General features: G+C 43.6%; 1 protein-coding gene across 4 annotated transcripts; it reads right to left on the bottom strand.

The window, feature by feature from the left end:
* Positions 1-6,802: 6,802 nt before the first annotated feature.
* Positions 6,803-24,640, bottom strand: LOC126981879 (polycomb protein suz12-A-like). 4 transcript variants are annotated; one of them, XM_050833483.1, is made up of 14 exons: positions 24,454-24,507; positions 21,634-21,680; positions 21,022-21,137; positions 19,012-19,110; positions 18,272-18,353; positions 17,891-17,985; positions 15,459-15,639; positions 14,676-15,188; positions 13,502-13,686; positions 11,785-12,035; positions 11,041-11,226; positions 10,254-10,430; positions 8,680-8,939; positions 6,805-7,284 (listed from the first exon to the last, which is right to left on the bottom strand). In XM_050833483.1, exons 3-14 carry the CDS (start codon positions 21,118-21,120, stop codon positions 7,253-7,255), a joined length of 2,160 nt encoding a protein of 719 aa, XP_050689440.1. In that variant the 5' UTR covers positions 21,121-21,137; positions 21,634-21,680; positions 24,454-24,507; the 3' UTR covers positions 6,805-7,252. The 4 variants fall into 4 exon arrangements, with proteins under 4 accessions (XP_050689438.1, XP_050689437.1, XP_050689439.1 ...); XM_050833481.1 differs by lacking the exon at positions 21,634-21,680 and having other exon boundaries at positions 6,803-7,284; positions 8,676-8,939; positions 24,454-24,640; XM_050833480.1 differs by lacking the exon at positions 21,634-21,680 and having other exon boundaries at positions 6,803-7,284; positions 24,454-24,640.
* Between the last annotated feature and the right edge of the window lie 1,808 nt (positions 24,641-26,448).

Raw genomic sequence — 26,448 nt, 5'->3', positions numbered from 1 at the left:
AGGGGGCTGTGGGTCCCCCCAGCCCCCACACTGGCGGCCTCAACACCTCTCGCTTCCTCTCATAAGTCAGTTATTTACTACCTTTAAGTGAATTTAATTAAATAACTGGATGATCCAATAAGGTCATACAGCGTCAAGATTGTTTCGTCTTTAGGATAATAACATTTTGTGTAAATACCACAACACTTGACCACGTTGTATTCCAACATTGTCAAGTGCTGTGGTATTTACACAAAAACTCCTATTATCCTAAAAATGAAACAATCTTAACACTTTATGACCTTATTGGATCATCCAGTTATTTAATTAGATTCATTTAAAGGTAGTAAATATCTGACATATGAGAGGAAGCGAGAGGTGCTGAGAGCGTGGGACAGGTGCGCAGCTTAACTGACCCCCTACCTGCCAGATTCTCCTGAAATGACTATATAGTAGATTTTTTTATACAGTACTGCTAGTCACTATATCTGCTGCAATGTATTCTGGCAGCAATGCTTGGGACACAGTATTCTTGTACTCACGCTGTATGGCTGTGATTAAAGTGAGGAATGTGTGTGCTCAAGTCGATCCTTGCCCTAACTTATTTTCTTCTGCAGTGGAGGCGGCAGCTCAGGGGCAAAAAAGATGCTAAAAAGCCCACAATGGTGCTGCTCCTGCAAAGATAAATGTGGAGGTAGTCTTCAGAGACGGTCCCATTGTGCCACATCCTTGAGGGAAAAAGTATTGAAAAAACACAAATATACAACAAGTAACTACCCCCCCCCCCCCTCTCACCCGGGGAGAGAATCAAACAAGAAGTGGTACAAAAGGTGTTTACTGTAAATATTCATCAGTAAAGTATGACAAACACTTTCGGATAAATAAATCTATATAGACATATCAAGTCCTACATATCAAGAGTTCATAAGAGTAACTTATTATACACCGAAAAGTCTTGGCCAAGAGTGCGCCTGGAGCTGGGGGAGGAGGAGGCCAGTACAGCGTCGGTACAAAAATAGTCTTGGCTGCCGGGGAGTGACGCACACACACGGTGCGCCACGCCAGGCCGCCGCCGCTGCAACACCTCGCCTCGGTGCAGGACCAACTCTCCCTCAACCTTGCCAGATTACCGTACTCAGAGCATAGTATTTGCCGGTTTCTGACGCCTAACTATTGCCAGGAAACATCAGGATCGAACTCTTTTATCGATAACTATAAATGAGTTTCGTTATTGGTGCCCAGAAGACAGTTTAGGGGTAGGAAGTCGGGAAATATAATCTGCTGAGTACAACAATCTGGCAACGTTGGTCTCCCTCATCTTTGGGTTAACACTCAGAAACTTAAAGAGAAGCTTGACGTTTCCGCAGCGCTGCTCCTGGAAAACTGCGCCGTGGTGGACTACTAAAACCATAGAAGAGCGACGGTGGAGGAAGGTTTTGAGGAAGGTGCTTCAGTATATCAATATGGTAAGGCCTTATGTTACTGGACTAGTCGGGGAAAGTCTCATTCCATCAAGGACAACAGTCTGGTCGGTGTGAAGTGTTCCCAGGCCAGCACAGTGCCCACAGGGGAACCAAACCACAGGGCTGCTTGCCAGGTACACACACACACATACGCACACACACACGTTTCCTTGCGCCACAGTCTCCAGGCATTCCCCCTCGACCATTCTAGCCCACACACGCTCTGTCTAATTCCCTCTCGCAATGACTCAATTGATACCACAGGGCTGCTTGCCAGGTACACACATACGCACACACACACGTTCCCTTGCGCCACAGTCTCCAGGCATTCCCCCTCGACCGTTCTAGCCCACACACGCTCTGTCTAATTCCCTCTCGCAATGACTCAATTGATACTACAGGGCTGCTTGCCAGGTACACACACACATACGCACACACACACGTTTCCTTGCGCCACAGTCTCCAGGCATTCCCCCTCAACCGTTCTAGCCCACACACGCTCTGTCTAATTCCCTCTCGCAATGACTCGATCAATAACACAACTCTGGATCCGAGGAGATGAAATGAACCTTTACTGGACGCAGCCTCATCGTGGAATTGTGTGGCGACAGCTGACCAAGACACACACACAGGCGTCTACCCAGCCCAGCACACCCTGAACTCATCATCGAAAACGACTCATGAATCACATCCTGCAAACAAGCCTCATCGGACACACACACACACACACACACACACACACACACACACACCTTCAGGCATTACGTTCTCACGCTTCCATAGTAAGACACTGAGCAGCATCAACAAAGAGGGAACCAAGAAGCAATTCCTCCCTATATCAAACACCAGGAGGGATTAATATAACAGTACACAATGGAACACAGGGGAGGCATATGCACAGCTAGGCGTGACCTCACCATGCGGATATGACTACAGAGCCATGGACAACAGGCTGGAGTGCTCAACTTAGGGAGGAAGTAGAGGGAAGAAGCCTAGGGCCACATTTTTAAACATTTCAGCGCCCAATCTCACATATTTGACGAGGCTTTCACGAGAGCTTGGGTCATTTCCTTGGGTAGTTTTATGACCCTGGTGGTAGTATGGGCCACATTTTTAAACATTTCAGCGCCCAATCTCAAATATTTGACGAGGCGTTCATGAGAGCTTGGGTCATTTCCTTGGGTAGTTTTATGACCCTGGTGGTAGTATGGGCCATATTTTTAAACATTTCAGTGCCCAATCTCACATATTTGACAAGGCTTTCATAGGAGTTTTGGGTATCTCCAGGGGTAGTTTTATGACCCTGGTGGTAGTATGGGCCATATTTTTAAACATTTCAGCGCCCAATCTCACATATTTGACAAGGCTTTCATAGGAGTTTTGGGTATCTCCAGGGGTAGTTTTATGACCCTGGTGGTAGTATGGGCCATATTTTTAAACATTTCAGCGCCCAATCTCACATATTTGACAAGGCTTTCATAGGAGTTTTGGGTATCTCCAGGGGTAGTTTTATGACCCTGGTGGTAGTATGGGACATATTTTTAAACATTTCAGCGCCCAATCTCACATATTTGACGAGGCTTTCATGAGAGCTTGGGTCATTTCCTTGGGTAGTTTTATGACCCTGGTGGTAGTTTGACCCTTCTTCTGTACCATGAACCTAAAAACACAGTTGTTAAAATTCGGTTGGTCTCCTGTTTGGCCTTTGGAAGCAGTTGATGTGGGAGGTGGAAGCGTTTGACAATACCGACCTTTGCGATAACCTATAATGAACAGAGACAAGAGACATGCTCGGCTTCCTGCTAAGTGACTTCATACTTTGTCAGGTCAGTTCGGGAGCAGTGAGTAGCGGGCCTTTTTTTATCTTTTTGATTTACGCCCTTGAACTTGTCTCCTTAGCTGTAAAAAAAATAAATAAATAAATAAAATAAAAAAAAAATTAAAAAATCTTAGCTTACTCCTCAGAGTGAACCTGCTCCCCACTTCCGCGTATCTCTCCCAGAAGTGAATCTATGCGCTCATGCAACAAACATGCACTTGGTTTCTAACACAGCGAGTCAATACTGATGGCTAACCTACGTAACCTGCCGCATTCTGAACTTACGCTCTTGGAATTTCCGGCAATGTTCATAACTTATCTAAGCCCTCCCTTAATACATCCAGAGACTGGGTTGACTCCCCCTCCAAGCAAGCCAATACTGTCTACACTCCTACGTAATCTCTTTGTGCTCTTAACTTAACTCAGTAGCAGTGACGGGCCAAATTTGTGGCTTTACTGTGTAGCAGCGATGGGCCATATTTGTGGCTTTACCGTGTAGCAGTGACGGGCCAAATTTGTGGCTTTACTGTGTAGCAGCGATGGGCCATATTTGTGGCTTTACCGTGTAGCAGTGACGGGCCAAATTTGTGGCTTTACCGTGTAGCAGCGACGGGCCAAATTTGTGGCTTTACCGTGTAGCAGCGACGGGCCAAATTTGTGGCTTTACCGTGTAGCAGCGACGGGCCAAATTTGAGGCTTTACCATGTAGCAGCGACGGGCCAAATTTGTGCCATGATTTAAACCCCCCAAAATAGATGATGCATAAACTGATCACAAATGCTTCAATATATATTATGAAATGGTTTGTGAGTGATGATTTTTTCTCATTTTTCTCGCTTAGAGGGACCATTAAGAAACATGATCCCCGCTGCTACCGGGTTAAAAAATCTCCCATTGATGTCTTACTATATCTTACGGAGGGAGTTCATCATGCCAGGCTTAGGAATCTCACATCGATGGCTGGCAGAATGTTCCGCTGCACTCACAACTCACATGAACATCCACGGGGGGGGGCTACAGGTCAAGGGGGGAACGAAGAGGCATAGCTTGATGGAAAAAAAAATAAAGTGAAATAAGTGGGTTTTAATACAATGCTAAGAGACAGGTACGTAGATTAAGACTTAAATTACGAACAACTGACCAAGAACATGACAAATTGCTCCAAGGATAAAAAACACATCGGAGAAAGGAAGAAATGTCGGCATGTACAAAATTCACGTGCAGCAATCGGCGTACTTCCTCGGCATGGAAAAAAAAAGAGCGAAAAAAAAAAAAAAAGGGGGCTTAAAAATACACAGACGTAAAATTCAATACACATTACTGATGAAAATTAGTAATAAAAAGAGACGGCAACTGCCAAGCACACACGAGAAAAAAATAAATAAATAAATAAATAAAAAATAAAAGAAAGGCAAGTTCGTACGAGGGTGCAAGGCGACACCACCGCCCAGAAGGTGAAAATAATAATAATAATAATAATAACACTAATAATAAATAACTAAGATTAAAAAGAGCAGCGCAGCATCTGAGACTAAACCAGAACGGGAAAATCGCGTGAGGCTGTAAGGCCATGCACAACCCCACACACACATACGCACACACACACACACACACAGGGGAGGAGGGAGGCTATAGGCACAGGGGAGGTGGGAGGTGGGGGGGTAAAGGGACTCAGGGATGAACCAGACTCACACGCAACACTAAAATAATCGCGGCGTAACACAAACCACAGCTCCGGCGGAACAGGTCAGCGGTCGTCTGCATGCTGCGTCGCTGTGGTTGTTACGCCGTGCGGGTTGGCTGTCGTAAGGGGTGGGGTGGGGGAGAGGGGGGGGGGACAGCGCCTCCAACTTGTGACTATGAACACCTACTGCCAATAATAGTAACAGTAGTAGCAGTGGAAGTAGTAGTAGTAGTAGTAGTAGTAGTAGTAGTAGTAGTAGTAATAATAATAATAATAATAATAACATGCAGCGATGGCAGTAGAAGTAGCTATTAACTTCCTTAGTCGGCAGTGACTGGACTCCCTCAGCGGACATGTGTATCCTTTCCGGCATACACATGTGAGTTTGAGCATGGCCGCGCACACACACACACACATACACACACACACACACACATACAACCTCATCTGTCATTCATCATTTCCACCCAGTCAGTCAGTCAGGCCCAATCATACGCTCGTCAAAACACTTACACGAGTCTGCAAATCCATATATCGTCAGTCAATCTGTGTGAGTTAGTCAGTCAGTCAGTCATTCCACCAGTTAGTCAGTCGGTCAGTCATTCCACCAGTCAGTCAGTCAGTCAGTCATTCCACCAGTCATTCCACCAGTTAGTCAGTCAGTCAGTCATTCCACCAGTCAGTCAGTCATTCCACCAGTCAGTCAGTCAGTCAGTCAGTCATTCCACCAGTCAGTCAGTCATTCCATCAGTCAGTCAGTCATTCCATCAGTCAGTCAGTCAGTCATTCCATCAGTCAGTCAGTCAGTCAGTCATTCCACCAGTCAGTCAGTCATTCCATCAGTCAGTCAGTCAGTCAGTCATTCCATCAGTCAGTCAGTCAGTCAGTCATTCCACCAGTCAGTCAGTCAGTCATTCCACCAGTCAGTCAGTCAGTCAGTCATTCCATCAGTCAGTCAGTCAGTCAGTCAGCCCACCACATATGACGCTGACTACCCCAATACATTTTTATCTCTCACGACACCTTCCGTTTTATCGCTGGACCAGACCCCAAAAAATAATCCAAACAGCTACTATGATTAAAAACACCATAATTCACTCGATATAAAACACAGCGCCTTCTACCGTCCAAATAATGACAATAAATAAATAAATAAAAGCCTTTGACGCGCTATCATATCCTAATCCGTTATCCTTCATGACGGAACAAGCAAACTTTTGGATGTGTAATGTCTTGAGTGGTCCCCTAAATTCATTCATTATAGAGAGGGTGAACCTTAGTAGTATTGGTAGGTTAGGTAAGGTTAGGTTAGGTAAGGTTAGGTTAGGTAAGGTTAGGTAAGATTAGGTTAGGTAAGGTTAGATTAGGTAAGGTAAGGTTAGATAAGGTTAGGTTAGGTAAGGTAAGGTTAGGTTAGGTAAGGTTAGATAAGGTTAGGTTAGGTTAGGTAAGGTTAGGTTAGGTTAGGTTAGGTTAGGTTAGGTTAGGTAAGGTTAGGTTAGGTTAGGTTAGGTTAGGTAAGGTTAGGTTAGGTAAGGTAAGGGAAGGTTAGATTAGAGAAGATTAGGTTAGGTTAGGTAAGGTTAGGTTAAGTAAGGTAAGGTTAGATTAGGTTAGGTGAGATAAGGTAAGGTAAGGTTAGATTAGGTAAGGCAAGGTAAGGTTAGGTAAGATAAGATAAGGTTAGATTAGGTAAGGTTAGGTTAGGTAAGATTAGGTAAGGTTATGTAAGGTTAGGTTAGGTAAGGTTAGGTTATGTAAGGTTAGGTTAGGTAAGATTAGGTAAGGTTGGGTTAGGTAATGTTAGGTTAGATTAGGTAAGGTTAGGTTAGGTTAGATTAGGTAAGGTTGGGTAAGGTAATGTTAGGTAAGGTAAGGTTAGATTAGGTAAGGTTACACAAGGTAAGGTTAGGTTAGGCAAGGTAAGGTAAGGTACAGTAAGGCTAGGTTAGGTTGGTAAACAAGACACACACAAACACACACACACACACACACACACACCTTGTCAGTAACACAAGACCACTCACACACCACTTACACAGTCTACTTACACCACCCACTTACACACAAGACTTACACCGGCCAACACTGCAACACTACAAAAGGGCGCCAACACCCCACAACACCGTCACAACTCCTCGGTGTTGTTGCTTACTGGCAGTAGTCATGGGGGAGGGTCGGGGTGTTGGCAGGAGAGAGGGGGCATGGGGCAGGGGGCTGGAGCAGGGCGGGGGGTGGGGGGGCCGCTCCGTGCCTGGTCTGCGGGGCTCACTAGAAGGCGTTTGTACTGGGCTATCCTGAGTGTCCTCACTGAACGGTACATTTGGTGTCCATGTCATCTGTAACGCAAACATTGGATGAGGTTAGTTACTTCTCCTCCTCCTCCTCCTCCTCCTCCTTGTTCGTTCCTTCCTTCCTTCCTTCCTTCTCCTTCTTCCTCCTCCTCCTCCTCCTTGTTTGTTCCTTCCTTCTTTCCTTCTCCTTTTTCTTCTTCTTCCTCCTCCTCCTCCTTGTTCGTTCCTTCCTTCTTTCCTTCTCCTTTTTCTTCTTCTTCTTCTTCTTCCTCCTCCTTCCTTTCTCCCTCTTCCTCCTCCTTGTTTGTTCCTTCCTTCCTTCCTTCTCCTTTTTCTTCTTCTTCTTCCTTCTCCTCCTCCTCTTCCTTCCTTTCTCCCTCTTCCTCCTCCTTGTTTGTTCCTTCCTTTCTTCTCCTCCTCTTTTGTCTTCTTCCTTTACCTTCTCCTCCTCCTTCTTCCTCCTCCTCCTCCTCCTCCTCCTCCTTCCTTCCTTCCTTCTCCTTTTTCTTCTTCTTCTTCTTCTTCCTCCTCCTCCTCCTCGTTCATTCATTCCTTCCGTCCTTCTCCTCCTTCTTCTTCCTCTTCCTTCTCCTCCTTCCTTCCTTCCTTCCTTCTCCTCCTCCTCCTTTTCTTCCTCCTCCTCCAAACTCTTTTATTTGACACTCCCACATAATTTCAGGAAGAAGTCATTTTGTACCTCATCTTTTTCTTCCTTCCTCTTCCTCCTCCTCCTCTTCCATCTAACACACACACACACACACACACACACACACACACACACACAAATGCGAAAGACAGGACACTACGAGCTTGACCCAGCCCTGCAAAAATGCGATTAGGGAAGAACAAACAATTACGTAAGATCACAATGCTTCAAGAAATACTACTACAACTTCTCCTCCTCCTCCTCCTCCTCTGTGTGTGTGTTTGTGTGTTTGTGTGTGTGTTTTGTGTCTGTTTATAATCATCATGCAACACAAAACATTCACAACTTCAGTACGAAATCAAATCAATCAATCAACACATTCCGCTACACACAACACTAATGGATTTAGAGCAACACACTGACCGGAGAAGAGGAGGAGGAGGAGGAGGGGGAGGAGGAGGAGGAAGAAGGAGAACGAACGAAAACAGAAAGAAAAGCAATTACAGGAAGACGCAGAAGAGGAGGAGGAAAAGAAGAAAGAGAAAGAGAAGAGAAATAAAGAAAAAAAAAATGAAAGAAGGAAGGAAATTAAGAAAAACAAAGAAAGAGGGCAACTAAGGGCGAGCAATAATTAACAAGAAAAACAAAAGGAGGAGGAAAAGGAGAAGAGATTGTGAAAGAGAGAGTGGGAGAGAGAGAGAGACCATCATCATCATCATCATCATCATCAGTAGCAGAGGCAGCATCAGCCTAAACAACAGGATACCATAAGTACAAAAATTCCTCTCACTTGCTTTTGCCGGAATATCCTTTGTTCTCCGACAGCCAGGCACCGTTGACTGAGAGAGAGGAGGAGGAGGAGGAAGAGGAGGAGGAGGAGGAGGAAGAGGAGGAAGGTGAGGAGCAGGCGGAGCTATGGGAGGACTCTTGTTTGACCACTGCTGCCGCTCCACCTCTGCCTCGTCCCAAGTGCGCTGCGAAAAGCTTCTTGGCTGAGCGTCGCTGTTCCTCCCACCCGGCCGCCAGCTGCTTCTGTATTGAGGGGTCCTGCATCCTGTGGGGGGCGAGGGGTGCTTAGAGGGGTGTGTGGGGTGGTGTATGAGTGGTCTTGTGTTACTGATATTATGGTGTGTGTGTGTGTGTGTGTGTGTGTGTGTGTGTGTGTGAGTGTGTGTGTGTGTTGGATGATTAGATGTTTTGTTTACCTAACCTAACCTAATCTTACCTAACTTAACCTAACCTAACCATACCACAGCAAACCTAACCTAACCTAACCAAACCTAACCTAACCAAACCTAACCCAACCAAACTTAACCTAACCATAGCAAACCAAACCTAGCCTAACCTAACCTAACCTAACCAAACCTAACCCAACCAAACTTAACCTAACCATAGCAAACCAAACCAAGCCTAACCTAACCTAACCTAACCAAACCTAACCCAACCAAACTTAACCTAACCATAGCAAACCAAACCAAGCCTAACCTAACCTAACCTCCCCAATGTAACCTAACTTGAACTAGCCTAACCTAACCTAACCTAAGGGGCATGGGGGTGAAGGGGTGAAGGTGGTTAAGGGTAAGTGGTGGTTAGGAGTGAGTTTGTGTAGAGGTGTGGGTGTGTAAGGGTGAGGGGGAGTGAGTGAGTGAGTGAGTGAGTGACTGATTAACTGACACTATCGCTCAAAATTTAGCCTGTGTATCTGTTCAACTGACTGACTGGCTGGTTAACCCTGACTGACTGACTGACTGAGTGACACTAATCTTCCCTACGTAGTTCTAAACCTGACTGACTGACACACACACACACACACACACACACACACTTATTGTTGTTGTTATTATGATTATTATTATTATTATGATTACTATTATTATTATCATTATTATTATCGTGATTATTATGATTATTATTATTATCTTTACTATGATTATTGCTATTATTGTTATTTCTATTTTCCTTTTTATTTTCAATCATACTACTTTGTTCATTTGTCTCATTCATTTCATTTCATCTTCCATTGATGTATATTTTCAGCTCTAGGGCTGCCTGGTACTTCATGAAATAAACCGTTTATTATTATTATTATTATTATTATTATTATTATTACACACACACAAACACATACTTTTAGAGAGAAATACAATAAAACAGTTTGACAGGATAGAACATGGCAATTAGGTAAACACACACACACACACACATAAACACACACAAACACATACTTTTAGAGAGAAATACGTTAAAACAATTTGAAAGGACAGGACACAACACACAGGTAAGAACACACACACACACACACACACACACACACACACACACACACACACACACACACACACAGAGAGCACCCCAGCAGCAGCCTTACATGCGTTGCAGTTGCAGGACACAGCGGTACACGACTCCCGTTCCGATGAGGCCAAAGTCGTGCAGCGAGATCATGTGGAGCACGAAATTGCGATAGAGGTTCTTCCGCAGCAGCTCGGCCCCGTGAGTCTCCAGGAACATGCTGCACGCCAACGGGATCTGACTGTCCCCGACGAAGCTGCGGAACAGTGAAAAATATAAGCTGTGGATGGTATGTATAAGGTTGAGAGGTTGTTGTTTTAAGCTGTGGGAGGGAGAAACAGCTGCTGTGAAAATCAAGCTGTGAAATAGTGGAAAATATAAGCTGTGGATGGTAAGTATAAGGTTGAAAGGCCATTATTTTAAGCTGTGAGGAGGAGGAAAGAGCTGCTGTGAAAATTAACCTGTGAAATAGTGAAAAATAAAAGCTCTGGTTGTGGATGAGAGGTTGTTATTTGAAGCTGTGAGGAGGAGGAAAGAGCTGCCATTAGTCTGTGTTAAGTGGGAAAACAGGTACACGACAGGGACATCTATATTTGTTTCTGCGGAGTGGAGATAATTGGACAAGCGTCTCTGTCCCTCTCAACCGGATGCCAGATGCTTCTATACTGAGGGGTCCTGCATCTTGTGGGGGGCGAGAGGTGCTTAGAGGGGCGTGTGGGGGCGAGGGGGTGGTTACAGGGAAGAGTGTGTAGGGGGGAAGGGTGGTTAAGGGTTAGATGAAGGGAGATAATTTTGAAAGGGTGCGTGGAAGGTGACGAACGCACCCTACCAAACCACCACATCCCTCGACACACCCACACACTCACTTGTACTTCATGACGTGCAGGTTCCACATCTTCATCAGCTCCTTCTCGCCCTCGTTGACGTCGGAGAACTCGTCAATCATCATCTGCGTCTTGGTCCGCACCCACTCAGAGTCGTGTTCGCCCTCGCTGTCCTCGTCCAACTCGTGCGGCTGAATGGGCAGGCAGGTCATGGTGTGGTGGTACAGCCTGGGGGGGGGGGCAGAGGGCGAGAAAAAATAGTGAGTGGGTGACATCGAGAGCGTGGAAAATAAAATAAATAAAGAAATGAAAAATAAAAACCAATAAAGGACAGTCACACCTTAACATCTCCTTATTATAAAACTTTTTTTTTTTTTTTTTGTAAGCATGATAAAGTGTTTCAAGTGTTTCTGCGGAGTTAGGTAATAGACATACCCATAAATGTTGAGGATCCACAGACATCTCCTCGAAGATACTTAAATATTTACAGCAAACACTGGCTTTCATAACCTAACCAAACCAAGCCCCAGACCTACTCATTATGACCCAACCCAAACCCCAGACCCACCCCAGACCAAGACCCAACCTCTAATGGCCCAACTCAAGCCCAATAATGACCCAACCCAAACCCCAGACCAACCTTTAATGCCCTAAACCAAACCCAACACATACATATCACAACCCAAACCAACCCCAGACCACACCCCAACCTATAATGACCTAAACCAACCCAGACCAACCTACTCATGACATAAACCAACCCCCCAAAAAAAAACCAAAACCCACCTATTGTGACCCAGGATGTAGGAGCGCGGGAGGTCAAAATCATCGTCCTGCTCCAAGAACTCCGAGAGGGAAGGCTTCGGTCTCTTCGGGCGGCACACCAGGACCGAGGTTGTGGGGGTGCGTCGCGTGGGGCCGGACCGGGAGAACGCACAGCCCGCCGGGAGAGCCACGAGGTCCTGGGGGTTGCCGGCGTAGGATCCGTCGTAGCACTCATTGAGGGCGACATCGATGCGAGCGCCCTTGTGGTGTGGCTGCGGAAGATAATGATGATGATGATGGTGTGTGGTATTGGTATTATTATTTTTTTACAGTTAAGGAAGCAGCTCAAGGGCAACATGGAAAAAGTGTAGGGGAAAAAAAAAGCCAGTTGACGCTCCTGTAAAAGATAAGTGTAAAGAGCAGCCACTTAACTATCGACTATTTGCTTTTATTTATTTTTTTTAACTCAAATTGTGGTGTTTATTTGGTCTTATATATTCTTAATGGCGAAATTATTAGAGTTTACGAGTGGCGTCTGTGTAACTATTTTATTTAGCTTTCTTTTCTTTAATCCAAATTGTATCAGTTTATCTTTAGCACGGTTGCCAGATTATCGTACTCAGAGCATAGTATTTACCGGTTTCTGACGCCTAACTATTGCCAAGAAACATCAGGAATTAACTATTTTAGCGATAATTATAAGTGAATCTCCTTATTGGGGTCCACGAGACAGTTTTTGGGTCGGATGTCGGTAAATATAAGAGGCTGAGTACGACAATCTGGCAACATTGATCTTTAGTCTCATACGTTCTTACTGGTGAAATTCTTGATGTGTATGTAAAACGAGATGAAAGAGGAAAACATAAACAGTATAATAAGAGTAGAAAAAGAAATTTGTTACTATTTACTGGGAAGGAAATGAGAATGAAGTAAGGTTGGTATTGTCCGATGCTCCCGCCCATCACACCAACTATTTCCAAAGGCCAAAAAGAAGGTTAATCGGGTTCTAATAAGTGTTCTTTTAGGTTCACGGTACAGAAGGCGGCTCAGACTACCACCAGGGTCATAAAAGTACCCCAGGAAATACCCTAAACTCCCACGAAAGACTTGTAAATTACGTGTTCTTGGGCGCAGAAATGTTTGAAAATATGGCCCTAAGCCCTGAAATGTTTGAGAGTATGTACCAAAGAGAGAGACAGAGAGACACAGAGAGAGAAAATGGCAGACAAGGAAACACAGACATTGACGCAGCGTCCCGGCAAACTCACAACGAAGGTGAAGGAGAAGAATGAAGTCCTGAAATCTTTGAGAATATGGACCAAAGAGAGAAACAGAGACACACAGAGAGAGAGAAAACGGCAGGTGAAACGCAGACACTGACACAGCATCCCGGCACACTCACAACGAAGGTGAAGGAGAAGATTGAAGTCCTGAAATCTTTGAGAGTATGTACCCAAGAGAGAGAAAACAGGAGGTGAAACACAGACACCGACGCAGCATCCCGGCACACTCACAACGAAGGTGAAGGAGAAGAATGAAGTCCTGAAATCTTTGAGAGTATGTACCCAAGAGAGAGAAAACAGGAGGTGAAACGCAGATACCGACGCAGCATCCTGGCACACTCACAACAAAGGTGAAGGAGAAGAATGAAGTCCTGAAATCTTTGAGAGTATGTACCCAAGAGAGAGAAAACAGGAGGTGAAACACAGACACCGACGCAGCATCCCGGCACACTCACAACGTAGGTGAAGGAGAAGCGGGCATGGCAGAGCTTGAGGTGCTTGAGGAGGGAGTAGAGTGCCATGCAGTTGAGCGAGCACCAGGGGCAGTGGAAGTCTCGGCGGGCCTCGGTCTGTTGCCGGCTGTTGTTGTTGTAGACGAACTGATATAACACAAGCTGCGGGGCCTCGGGACTGGCCACTCCTGCGGAAGGGAAGACGGAGCGGTTAATGCGTTTATAGACTGGGGTGAAAAAGAATGTGGTCGTATTTGTGATGGGATATTTAATGGTGGGCGATGGAGTTGAGTTATTGATGGGAAGATTAAAATGGGCGTGTGACCGGGGAGAAAAAAATGTGGTCGTATTTGTGATGGGATATTTAATGGTGGGCGATGGAGTTGAGTTATTGATGGGAAGATTAAAATGGGCGTGTGACCGGGGAGAAAAAAATGCGGTGTCGTATTTGTGACGGGATATTTAATGGTGGGCGATGGAGTTGAGTTATTGATGGGAAGATTAAAATGGGCGTGTGACCGGGGAGAAAAAAATGCGGTGTCGTATTTGTGATGGGATATTTAATGGTGGACGATGGAGTTGAATTATTGATGGGAAGATTAAAATGGGCGTGTGACCGGGGAGAAAAAAATGTGGTGTCGTATTTGTGATGGGATATTTAATGGTGGACGATGGAGTTGAGTTATTGATGGGAAGATTAAAATGGGCGTGTGACCGGGGAGAAAAAAATGTGGTCGTGTTTGTGATGGGATATTTAATGGTGGACGATGGAGTTGAGTTATTGATGGGAAGATTAAAATGGGCGTGTGACCGGGGAGAAAAAAATGCGGTGTCGTATTTGTGACGGGATATTTAATGGTGGGCGATGGAGTTGAATTAGTGATGGGAAGATTAAAATGGGCGTGTGACCGGGGAGAAAAAAATGTGGTGTCGTATTTGTGATGGGATATTTAATGGTGGGCGATGAAGTTGAGTTATTGATGGGAAGATTAAAATGGGCGTGTGACCGGGGAGAAAACAATGTGGTGTCGTATTTGTGGCGGGATATTTAATGGTGGGCGAAAAAGAAAAGGAAGACAAAAAAGACAAAATAAATGAAAAACAAAAAAGAAAAAGAATTAGAAGCTTTTTCCCTTTGTTCTTACTCTAATCCTAAAGAACCTTCCCCCTGGCTTACCCTGAGGTCGGGGCTTGGTGGAGGTACTGTTCGCAAGCACCACATCCAGGGGCTTCAGGGGCTGGAGGCGGGGGCGTTCCGGGGCGGGGCTGGACGTCTCACTGGTCCAAGTCAACGTGAATTTTAGCATCGGCATGTGGTTAAAAATCCCGTCCAGCTTTAGGGTGTTGATCGTCTCCCACCCTGCGGCTTTCTTGGGGCTAGATCGGCACAGGGGTAACGCGTCCCCCTCCCCTTCCTCCCCTGGGGCCTGGAGTTCTAGCATGAGTTCGTAATGGCCTGGGGTGAGCAGCGAACGTCCGTGGCGGTCGAACATCACAAGCTCTCCGCAGTAGGTTGAGCCCATGCCACCGTTCTGCGCGTCTCCGTTCTGCGTGGGTGTTGTGGCGTTGTTGGTGTTGTTGTTGTTGTTGTTTGGGGTGTGGCTGGTGTTGTTGTTGGCAATGTTGGCTTCCTGTGCGTCCTGTGAGGAGCTGCGACTGACGCGGCGACGTTTCATCAGAGGCTCGCCGGCTGCAGAAAGGAGAAGGAAGAGGAGTGAGAATTGGGACATAAGAAGGTTATAAGAACGTAAGGAATCTGGATGAGGCTGGTCGGCCTATACAAGACAGCTCCTGTAAACCTAACCCCACCAAACCTCACCATCCATGAATTTATCCAACCTCTTCCTGAATGTATCTATGGTATTGGAGCCCACAACATGACACCCAAGTCTGTTCCACTCATCCCCCACTCTATTAGTAAACCAATTCCCGCCTCTCTCTCTCTCTCTCCCCCTCTCACCATTCTCCTGGTCATGTACGAGGGTGACTCTGAACACCAGGACGTAAGACTTGACTTGGTGTCCATTGCTCCAGGTGAAGTTATGGGTCGGAATGCTTAGGCTCGCTGGACACCGCCCCCCGCTGCCGCCTCCGCTGGTGTCCATGGGGTTGATGCTGACGTCCTGCGTACCCACCGACACCTTACGGGGATAGAGGCGGCTTGTGAGGTGGTGAGGTTATGAGGTTGTTTGTGGTTTCGTGAGGGGCTGATGACTTTTGGGAATGATGATTTTGGGATAGAGGTGACTTGTGAGGTGGTGAAGTTGCTTGCTATGTTTTGTGAGGTGGTGAAGTTGCTTGCTATGTTTTGTGAGGTGGTGAAGTTGTTTGCTATGTTTTGTGAGGTGGTGAAGTTGCTTGCTATGTTTTGTGAGGTGGTGAAGTTGCTTGCTATGTTTTGTGAGGTGGTGAAGTTGCTTGCTATGTTTTGTGAGGTGGTGAAGTTGTTTGCTATGTTTTGTGAGGTGGTGAAGTTGCTTGCTGTGTTTTGTGAGGTGGTGAAGTTGTTTATGTTTTGTGAGGTGGTGAAGTTGCTTGCTATGTTTTGTGAGGTGATGAAGTTGCTTGCTATGTTTTGTGAGGTGATGAAGTTGCTTGCTATGTTTTGTGAGGTGGTGAAGTTGCTTGCTATGTTTTGTGAGGTGAAGTTGCTTGCTATGTTTTGTGAGGTGGTGAAGTTGCTTGCTATGTTTTGTGAGGTGGTGAAGTTGCTTGCTATGTTTTGTGAGGTGGTGAAGTTGCCTGCTATGTTTTGTGAGGTGGTGAAGTTGCTTGCTATGTTTTGTGAGGTGGTGAAGTTGCTTGCTATGTTTTGTGAGGCAGTGAAGTTGCTTGCTATGTTTTGTGAGGTGATGAAGTTGCTTGCTATGTTTTGTGAGGTGATGGAGTTGCTTGCTATGTTTTGTGAGGTGGTGAAGTTGCTTGCTATGTTTTGTGAGGTGGTGAAGTTGCTTGCTATGTTTTGTGAGGTGGTGAAGTTGCTTGCTATGTTTTGTGAGGTGATGAAGTTGCTTGCTATGTTTTGTGAGGTGGTGAAGTTGCTTGCTATGTTTTGTGAGGTGGTGAAGTTGCTTGCTATGTTTTGTGAGGTGGTGAAGTTGCTTGCTATGTTTTGTGAGGTGGTGAAGTTGCTTGCTATGTTTTGTGAGGTGGTGAAGTTGCTTGCTATGTTTTGTGAGGTGGTGAAGTTGCCTGCTATGTTTTGTGAGGTGGTGAAGTTGCTTGCTATGTTTTGTGAGGTGGTGAAGTTGCTTGCTATGTTTTGTGAGGCAGTGAAGTTGCTTGCTATGTTTTGTGAGGTGATGAAGTTGCTTGCTATGTTTTGTGAGGTGGTGAAGTTGCTTGCTATGTTTTGTGAGGCAGTGAAGTTGCTTGCTATGTTTTGTGAGGTGATGAAGTTGCTTGCTATGTTTTGTGAGGTGGTGAAGTTGCTTGCTATGTTTTGTGAGGTGAAGTTGCTTGCTATGTTTTGAGTGATTGATGAAGTTGCTTGCTATGTTTTGTGAGGTGGTGATGAAGTTGCTTGCTATGTTTTGTGAGGTGGTGAAGTTGTTTGCTATGTTTTGTGAGGTGGTGAAGTTGCTTGCTATGTTTTGTGAGGTGGTGAAGTTGCTTGCTATGTTTTGTGAGGTGGTGAAGTTGCTTGCTATGTTTTGTGAGGTGGTGAAGTTGCTTGCTATGTTTTGTGAGGTGGTGAAGTTGCTTGCTATGTTTTGTGAGGTGGTGAAGTTGCTTGCGATGTTTTGTGAGGTGGTGAAGTTGCCTGCTATGTTTTGTGAGGTGGTGAAGTTGCCTGCTATGTTTTGTGAGGTGGTGAAGTTGCTTGCTATGTTTTGTGAGGTGGTGAAGTTGTTTGCTATGTTTTGTGAGGTGGTGAAGTTGCTTGCTATGTTTTGTGAGGTGGTGAAGTTGTTTGCGATGTTTTGTGAGGGACTGATGATTGTTTTTTTACAGCAAGGGAGGCATCTCGAGGGCAGAAAACAACAACAACAAAAAAAAAAATTTAAAAGAAACAGTAATTCATAACTAGCTAAATAAATAAATAAGACAAGGTTGAATCACTCAATTTAAAGAACTAAAGAAAACATCATAATTTTTTTGCCCATAACTAAACTAATAAAAATGGTTGCAGCTTATGACAAAACACTCCACACACACACACACACACACACACACACACACACACACACATAAATAGAAATATAGCTTCCCGCAAAGAAAAATAGAGGTTCGGAACAGACTGAGTGAGGATGTAGTATCGGCGAGGAGTGTGCAAAGCTTTAAGGAAAAGTTGGATAAATGTAGATACGGAGACGGGACCACATGAGCGTAAATCCCAGGCCCCATAAAACTATAACTAGGTAAATACACACACACACACACACATCGCACCTGCATGAGAGGGGCCGACGACTCCTTACGCTTCTTGTGGCACATCTTGACTATGAAGGTTTCGACACGAGCGACATCCCCGGACATGCCCTCCACTGTAAGGGAGAGAAAATAATCAAATCAAATAAATAAATAAATATATATGTAAAACAGTGACTTGCAGCAGAGATAATAATAATAAAAAAACATTACTTTGGAACACACAAGTTAAAATAATCGGAGGAACAATAACTTCCGAGCAATTAGAAAGGAGCAGTAAGTAGTGGGCTTTTTTTTCCCCGTTCTTATTTTCCCTTTTTTTACGCCCTTGCACTGTCTCCTCTGCCGTAAAAAAAAATATTAAAAAATAACGCAGGAACACGCACGCACGAACACACTCACACTTGTCGTCGTGGAAACCGGTGAAGGCAATGTTGAGGTAGCTGGCCGGCCTGTCCCCCTGCCTCTCACTCTTCTGCGTCACCTGGAACACGGCAATACACTCGTCAACACAACAAACAACACACCCGTCAACACACCAATTAACACACCCATTAACACAACAAGCAACACATCCATTAACATACCCGTCAACACCGCAACACACCCATTAACACAACAATCAACACACCCATCAACACCGCAATCAACACATAAGCAAAGGATACCAGCGGCAAGAACAGGACCCCACAGGAGCTACGTCGCTAAATCATCGTATTAACCACATCTCGTATCTATCATTTTTATGCCTCAAACTCTCGTCCCGACACAAGTGACGTGAGAAAATCAAGGTTAGTGCAAAAACTGTTGAATATCGATGCTTTCCGTTCTTTGATGTTACGAGTTATCGGGCAGCAGCTACGAAAATCAAATGCGATTGTTCATCCTGCAATCACACAACTGCTTAATTTAGGGTTCTGCTTCGTTCCCCGGCACACTAGAATTAAAATCACAACGCCGCAGTGTCCCAAACTTGCCCAAGGGTGAAGGAGGGACACTTTAATTAATAACTGATCATATTTACTCTTTTCTTCATCCTGCAGATACAATTCATTCATTTAGTCTTCAGCTCCGTTCACATGCGTTCTGATGAGTATGATAATTTGGAACACTGCACAGGAGGCACCATCGGCCACCATTACCTTCTCCAAGAGTCCATCCAGCTTGAAGGTCATCCGGTTCTTGTGGCTTCGGCTCATCCGACCTCGCATGTAGTAGAGCGTCCTTTGCAGAAAGATGGGCTGCAAACACATCCTCATTAGTCCCCTCGTGTGATGTGGCAAAGGGAGAGGTGAAGGAGTGTGTGTGTGTGTTGTGTGTGTGTGTGTGTTCTAATCTGCTTGTCATATCAAAATTCTTCAATCCATTTCCTATTCCTTTTGTCAATATTTTTCTTTGTCTTTTATGTTTGTGCCCTGCTCCTCTCTATACCCTGTTTAGATGGATAAACTTGTGTGTGTGTGTGTGTGTGTGTGTGTGTGTGTGTGTATTTACCCATTTATAGTATACAGGGCCCAAGGTAAGGCTCGGTCAGTCCTGTCTCCCAATCTATATTTCTCCAGTAAGGGGGCAGTGAGGTGGATGCTATGTGTGTCTATGTGTTGTGTGTGTGTGTGTGTGTGTATTTTACCAAGCCTGATCACGAGTTGGACTTACAATCTCCAGCAAATGCCCTCCCACCAAGAGCAAGCTCATTAAAGTTGATTTCTGGGTACTGCTGGAACCTCACACACCAGACACCCCATCCCCCTTAGTGTGTGTGTGTGTGTGTGTGTGTGTGTGTGTGTGTGTGTGTGTGTGTGTTGGTGCTGAGAGATATAACTGGTAAAATAAGTTGAAATTTTATATTCTTTTTTTTTATGCTCCAATCATAACAGCAATACAAATGAACAAGTTACTATGTTAATTCCAACCATTCAAATAATTTAGGACTACAAACTTTTTCTCTAGTGTCAGTGTGTGAATATATACTTAAGGGAAAGGTAAAACATCCTTAGAGAAGAAAAGTTACTGAAAAAAACTAACTAAGGAAGAAAATAGACCACATCCCATACATAGGCAGAGTTACCCACGACCTCCTAGAGAACTTTCAAGGTACAATGGATAAGACTTTCTAACAATTAATGTACGTAATTTTCTCCTCTGTATTACTAGTGACCAATCGACATATAGATTTTGATATGATAACCAGGAACGGAATGTGAAAATGTAGGCATGAGAAGTTATTAGTCATTCAGGGTGACGTAGATTTGTGAAGTTTCTCCTTTATACGAATTTCAGTGCATGTAATTTTCCCAGCTGTATTACTGGTGACCAATCCACGTATAGATTTTGATATGATAACCAGGAACGGAATGTGAAAATGTAGGCATGACAAGTAGGTTATTAGTCATTCAAGTAGTTTCTCCTTTATACGAATTTCAGTGTCTGTAATTTTCCCAGCTGTATTACTAGTGACCAATACACACATAGATTTTGATATGATAACCAGGAACGGAATGTGAAAATGTAGGCATGACAAGTAGGTTATTAGTCATTCAAGTAGTTTCTCCTTTGTACGAATTTCAGTGTATGTAATTTTCCCAGCTGTATTACTAGTGACCAATCCACATATAGATTTTGATATGATAACCAGGAACGGAATGTGAAAATATATGCATGAGAAGCTTTTTTCCAGTGCCAGATTTACAATGGAGCAAGGTGGAAATGTAGCAGCTGAGCCGAGGGCCACAGAAGGAGGCTGACAATAAATAAATGAAAAGATTATGGAACCCCTCGTGTGCCGTAATCTTTCCAGTGCTTAGGGCCTCTAAAGGTCTGAATCCAGTCCTGTACATAATTAATAATACAGTCATCCCTCAAATAGTCTGGTTTCGGTTTTATGTGGATTTCCATAGAAGATTTTTTAGGATTTTTGAATTTCCCGACGAGAAGGAAATTTTACAATCCTTAAAATATCCTCAATGACAATCTGTATAAAACCGAAACCGAACTATTGAAAACCGTACGATTTGAGGGATGACTGAAGTTTTGTGTTGCCAGAAATGTTTTTGGTTAGCAATTTTTATGTAGTCATTGTTTATCAGTGTAGTTTTGCTTTCACATCCAGGAAAGTTTAGGGTTGTTTCGGCAGAAGTCAAACACAATGGCACCTGTTTTATGTAAGCAACTCTGTGTGTGTCAGGGGGCATTGGCTGACTAGTACACTGTTGAGACTGGCACAGAACATCCCTCTCCTCAAGTTCAAGCATCTCGGAAGGGGTGTTCACTGCAATGAGAGATGCAAGGCTGAAAGTGTGCTTCAACTTCACCAGCAGCATCAACGCACATCAAGCACAGTAACATCACAACCAAGGACTGCAGTCAGCTAGAAATGGGTATAGCTACTCCCCTAAGACTTGCTATTTCGCCTTAACATGGTAGTGAGGGATGGGCAATAGCAACAATGGTAGTGATAGTAGTAGAAGTAATAGTGGCAGTCGAGATTGTAGTAGTAGAAATAGATGTGAAATGAGCTTGCGATGTCATTTCCCATTTTATAACATTACAAACAATTATGGAGTGTCTGCTGGAAGGAGGGCCAAGCTTTCTCACCCTACAGGCCAACGCAAGAAAGTCCTCTAGTGGCGAGTGAGTGAACTACTATGGAAAACGGTCTATTGTTATGAAGGACCAAGGAATGACGTCAAGTTGGGCTCCATGACTGGATTCTGGCGTGTCTTGCCGGAGAGAGAGAGAGCGAGAGAGAGGGAGAAAATACTTACGCTCAGCACATTCCGCGACCTGAGATAGCGATAGATCTGGGTCGGCTCTGGAAAACAAAATACCGCAAAAAAGGGGTTAGTTTAGCAGTGCCGTCACTTCAGTCTTGGCCGGGTGAGTGTTGCCCGGCGGTGTCATATGGAAACTTACACGCTATCCTCATATACCTGTTTCTTTACGCTATCCTGATATTCCTTGTGACTTTTCCTCAGCTGGTACATGCTTCATTCTTCAATACACTATCCTTATAGGTTTATCTTCTTATCTGGTATATATATTTTTCTGAACTCTACCATTAGCATCCTTGTTTTGTTTTTTTCTACTTATCTGGTATATATTCATTTTTCTTCCTCTTATGTATGAAATCAGCTGGAGCAGTTATATATATCTTTTTTCTATATTATCTACTTTTGTTGAGTGACGACAAGCTGAGGAGTAAACATGTACAGTAAAGAATCATACTAGCACTTATTAGACTTCCGAAAGATATTGATTTTTTGAGCTGGAGAGTTTAAACCTAATCTATATTTTTAACCTGGTAGCAGCGACGGGCCAAATTTGTGGCTTTACCGTGTACTTGCGACAGGCCAAATTTTTGCCATGATATAAACCCCCAAAAAAATAGATGATGCATAAACTGATCACAAATACGTTGATATATATTATGAAATGGTTTGAGTAAGTGATGATTTTTTCTCATTATTCTCGCTCAGAGGGGCCTGTAAGAAACATGATCCCCGCAGCTACCAGGTTAAGCAATACACATACAGGATAATGGTTGGATAAAAAGTAAGTAATGACACATAGTAGAATTAAATTGAAATGTAAAATAATAATGATGTAAAATGCGAGTTAATAAGGTATATTTCAGAACATAAAAATTAGTCATCATTTATATTTTAGGTGACTGGAGTGATCTATTCAAACACTAACTATAAACTTTGGGGTTCAATATGATGCTTTTTCACGCTAAAATACTAACTGGGCAATATATAAATTAACCGTGCCGCTCCAAACACAAATAGTGGTACGATAATTTAACTCATAAACCAAATAAACAAACAGTACAGCCCCAAACATAGCTAATTTTTTTTACAATAAAGGAGACGGCTCAAGGGCAACAAAAAGTATAGAAAAAAAAAGCCCGCTACTCACCGCTCCCATAATGGACAAAAGTAAAGAGCGGCCAAAATGAGAGATCAATTTCGAGTGGAGATTACTGTGATGCATTAACTCCAGTGCTTCCATATCTGTTTCACGGTGAAATTTAACTCATCAACATTTAACGTAAGCATCACATGTTACCCAGAAATTAATAGTCAGTGTCTGAAATAACCAATAACAGAGGGGAGAGGGGAAGATCAGGGATAAGAGGGGATGAGCGAGGAGGAGAGGGAACGAGAGGGGGGTGAAGGAAAGAGAGGGGAGAGGGAGGGGAAAAAGAGGGGAAGATTGGGGATAGGAGGGGACGAGTGGGGAGGAGAGGGAATGAGGGTGGGGGTGGAGGAAAGAAGAAGAGAGGGAGAGGAAAGAGATGCGAGAGAGAGGGGAGAAGGGACGAGAATTGATGAAGAGAGGGAGAGAGAGGGGGAAGGGACGAGAACTGATGAAAAGGGAGAGAGAGAGAGAGAGAGAGAGAGAGAGAGAGAGAGAGAGAGAGAGAGAGGAGAGAAGGGACGAGAATTGATGAAGAGAGGGGTGAAGGAAAGAGGAAGAGAAAGAAAGGGGAGAAGGGACGAGAATTGATGAAAAGAGGGAGAGAGAGGAGAAGGGATGGGAATTAAGGAAGAGAGGGGAGAAAGGATGTGAATTGATGAAGAGGAAAGGGGGAAGATGAGGAAGAGAGGGGAGGGTTAAGAGGAGACAAACAACATTCAAATTCAACTTCAAGAAACATTAATATTCCGTTCCTACACCTCATGATATAACCTCAACTTACCTTCATTAAACCCTACCTATCAATTATTACCTACCCAGCACATATGATTAATTAAACCATTCAGAAACCATTAAACTAATTATCATGGAAATACAAAGTCATTACACCAACAGGATTATCAGCATTTCAGTAATTATCAACACACATTAAAGACACCAAAAATTTAAAGAATAGAGGGTTATGAGGAGGAGAAGAGAGGGAATAGAGAAGGGGGAGAAAGAGATGAGGTAGAGAGGAAAAAGAAGTAGGGAGAGGAAGAGAAGGACACAAACAGAAAAAGAGGGAAATGAGAGGAGGAGTAAGAGGGGAGGGGAGAAGGAAAGGGAGGAAAGAGGAAAGGGAGACAAAAGGAGAGAGGCAATGAAGAAGAGGAGGAAGAGAGACGAGAGGAGAAAGAGGAAATGGAGGAAAAATGGAGAGGAGGGAGGGAGAAAGAGGGGAGGAGAGGGAGATAAGGGGAGGAAAGAGGAAAGGGAGACAAAAGGAGAGAGGGAGAAAGAGAGGCAATGGAGAAGAGGAGGAGGAAGAGAAACGAGGAGAAAGAGAATGGAGGAAAGAGGAAATGGAGGGAGGGAGAGAAAGAGGAGGGAAAGGAAATGGAGGAAAGGAAGAGAAACAAGAGGAGAAAAAAGAGAGGGGAGGAGAGGCAATGGAGAAGAGGAGGAGGAAGAGAAACGAGAGGAGAGAAAAAGAGGAAATGGAGGAAGAATGGAGAGGAGGAAGGAGGGAGGAGACAGAGGAGGGAAGGAAAGGGAGACAAAAGGAGAGAGGGAGAAAGAGAGGCAATGGAGAAGAGGAGGAAGAGAGAGAAAGAGAGTGGAGGAAAGAGGAAATGGAGGTAAAATGGAGAGGTGGGAGGGAGGGACAGTGGAGCTCAACCCACTCTCAAAGGCCTGGAGGAAAAGTTCGTGGTCTGCGTGCACTTCCTGGCCCGGTTTTTCCCCTCCGAGTGACTCCTTCTTCTTCTGCGGCATCTTGGCTCCTGCGCCTCGGAAGAACGCTCGCAACGTCGCCTTCTCTGCCTTTGTTTACGTTATTTACCGCGCAGACCCGCCGCCATGACAACCACCCCCCGGGACTGTTCGCCTTCTCCTATTTTACCCTTTACTCACTTATTTCTTATCTAATTCTGCTTTTATTGATTATTTTAGGGGTTTTGGTGGGGTGGAATGTGTTTGTGTTGGTTATTTATGCGTGGTTTCTTAGATTATAGTTATTTACCGCTATATTCTGTGTTTGTTTCCATATTTTACTCCTTATTCCCTTATTTGCTCTCCTTTTCTGGTGTTTTTAGGTATTTTGGGGTTTAAATACGGTTAGAAATGTATCAGTGTGTGGTGTTTATGTGAGTTTCATCATATATTCGTTTCCACTACCTTATCTTTGTCTTATTTTGGCTTTTATTCCATTATTTACTATCTCATTCTGCCGCTATTAATCATTTTGAGCTGTATATGTGGTCAGAAAGATCTCATAATTGTCGCTATATTAATTATCTCTATCTATATATGTGGTTAATAAAATAATAATGTATGGTAATTATCATTTTACACCTCACTCCCTTATCTATCCTCATATTCTACTGTTATTACCTATGTTGACCTATTAATATGTTGGTCTATTAGTTATTTAGATCTACATATGTGGTTGAGAAAACAATAATTAAACAGTATCCATAATTTACACCTCACTTCCTTATCTATCCGCATATTCTGCTGTTATTACCTATGTTGACCTATTAATATGTTGGTCTATTAGTTATTTAGATCTACATATGTGGTTGAGAAAACAATAATAATTAAACAGTATCCATAATTTACACCTCACTTCCTTATATATCCTCATATTCTGCTGTTATTACCTATGTTGAGCTATTAATATGTTGGTCTATTAGTTATTTAGATCTACATATGTGGTTGAGAAAACAATAATAAAGTGTACAGTATCCATAATTTACACCTAACTTCCTATCTATCCGCATATTCTGCTGTTATTACCTATGTTGACCTATTAATATGTTGGTCTATTAGTTATTTAGATCTACATATGTGGTTGAGAAAACAATAATAATTAAACAGTATCCATAATTTACACCTAACTTCCTATCTATCCGCATATTCTGCTGTTATTACCTATGTTGACCTATTAGTATGTTGGTCTATTAACTATTTTGACCTCTATATGTGGTTAAAAAGGTCCCAATGTGTGGCGCTGTCATGTATTTTCTTGTATTATTTGTATTTTTATTTATTATTGGTGCCAAGTTTGAGATGTGTCCTCGCGCCCCGCGGTTAGAAAATGACGGTCGCGGGGCGCAAGCTTCCCGCGCTTCCTCCTCCCTCGAAATAATCAAATACATCTCATATTTAGCGACCATGGCATTTAAATATCAACTTGTCCTATTATTAAAAAAGCTACATATGTCTCTGATAAGCGTAAACACCACAGACATAGCGAGTAAGGGAGAATTTTCATAACATCTTCCCTCTACTTCCTCCTTCGAGTTCACTGACTTATTAAATCAGAAGATATGCCTTTAAACTTATAACAGACATGAAGAGAGGTGAATAAATAAGAAAATATAGTAGAAGTTGAGTTTTATATTCGTTTTGAGATTGCCTGCATGTATATTTAGGTGTCATGATTTATAACAAACATCAGGGAGGAGTTTACTGATTTAACTACATGAGAATATTTATCTTTAAGCTTATAAGAAACATGAAAATAAGTGAATAAATGAAATATGTAGCAGTAATGTTGGTTTTGGGAGTGTTAGCATGTTACTTTAGTGTCGTAATATGCTTTCAGGCTTACAACAAATATCAGAGAGGAGTAAATAAATGCAATATGTGGTAATTATTGAGTTTTATGTTAGTTT

The sequence above is a fragment of the Eriocheir sinensis genome, chromosome 49 (genome assembly GCF_024679095.1).
Source record: "Eriocheir sinensis breed Jianghai 21 chromosome 49, ASM2467909v1, whole genome shotgun sequence".
NCBI classification, from domain to species: Eukaryota; Metazoa; Arthropoda; class Malacostraca; order Decapoda; family Varunidae; genus Eriocheir; species Eriocheir sinensis.
This window is presented reverse-complemented; position numbering and strand designations above follow the sequence as displayed.

Coding starts and splice junctions, on each gene's coding strand:
- LOC126981879 (XM_050833480.1), bottom strand. CDS start 24,544: ATGCCGCAGAAGAAGAAGGAGTCACTCGGAGGGGAAAAACCGGGCCAG. Junction 19,111..21,021: donor GAGTTGCTTACATAAAACAG/GTGCCATTGTGT, acceptor ATGTGTTTGCAG/CCCATCTTTCTGCAAAGGAC. Junction 15,189..15,458: donor CGTACATGACCAGGAGAATG/GTGAGAGGGGGA, acceptor TCCTTTCTGCAG/CCGGCGAGCCTCTGATGAAA.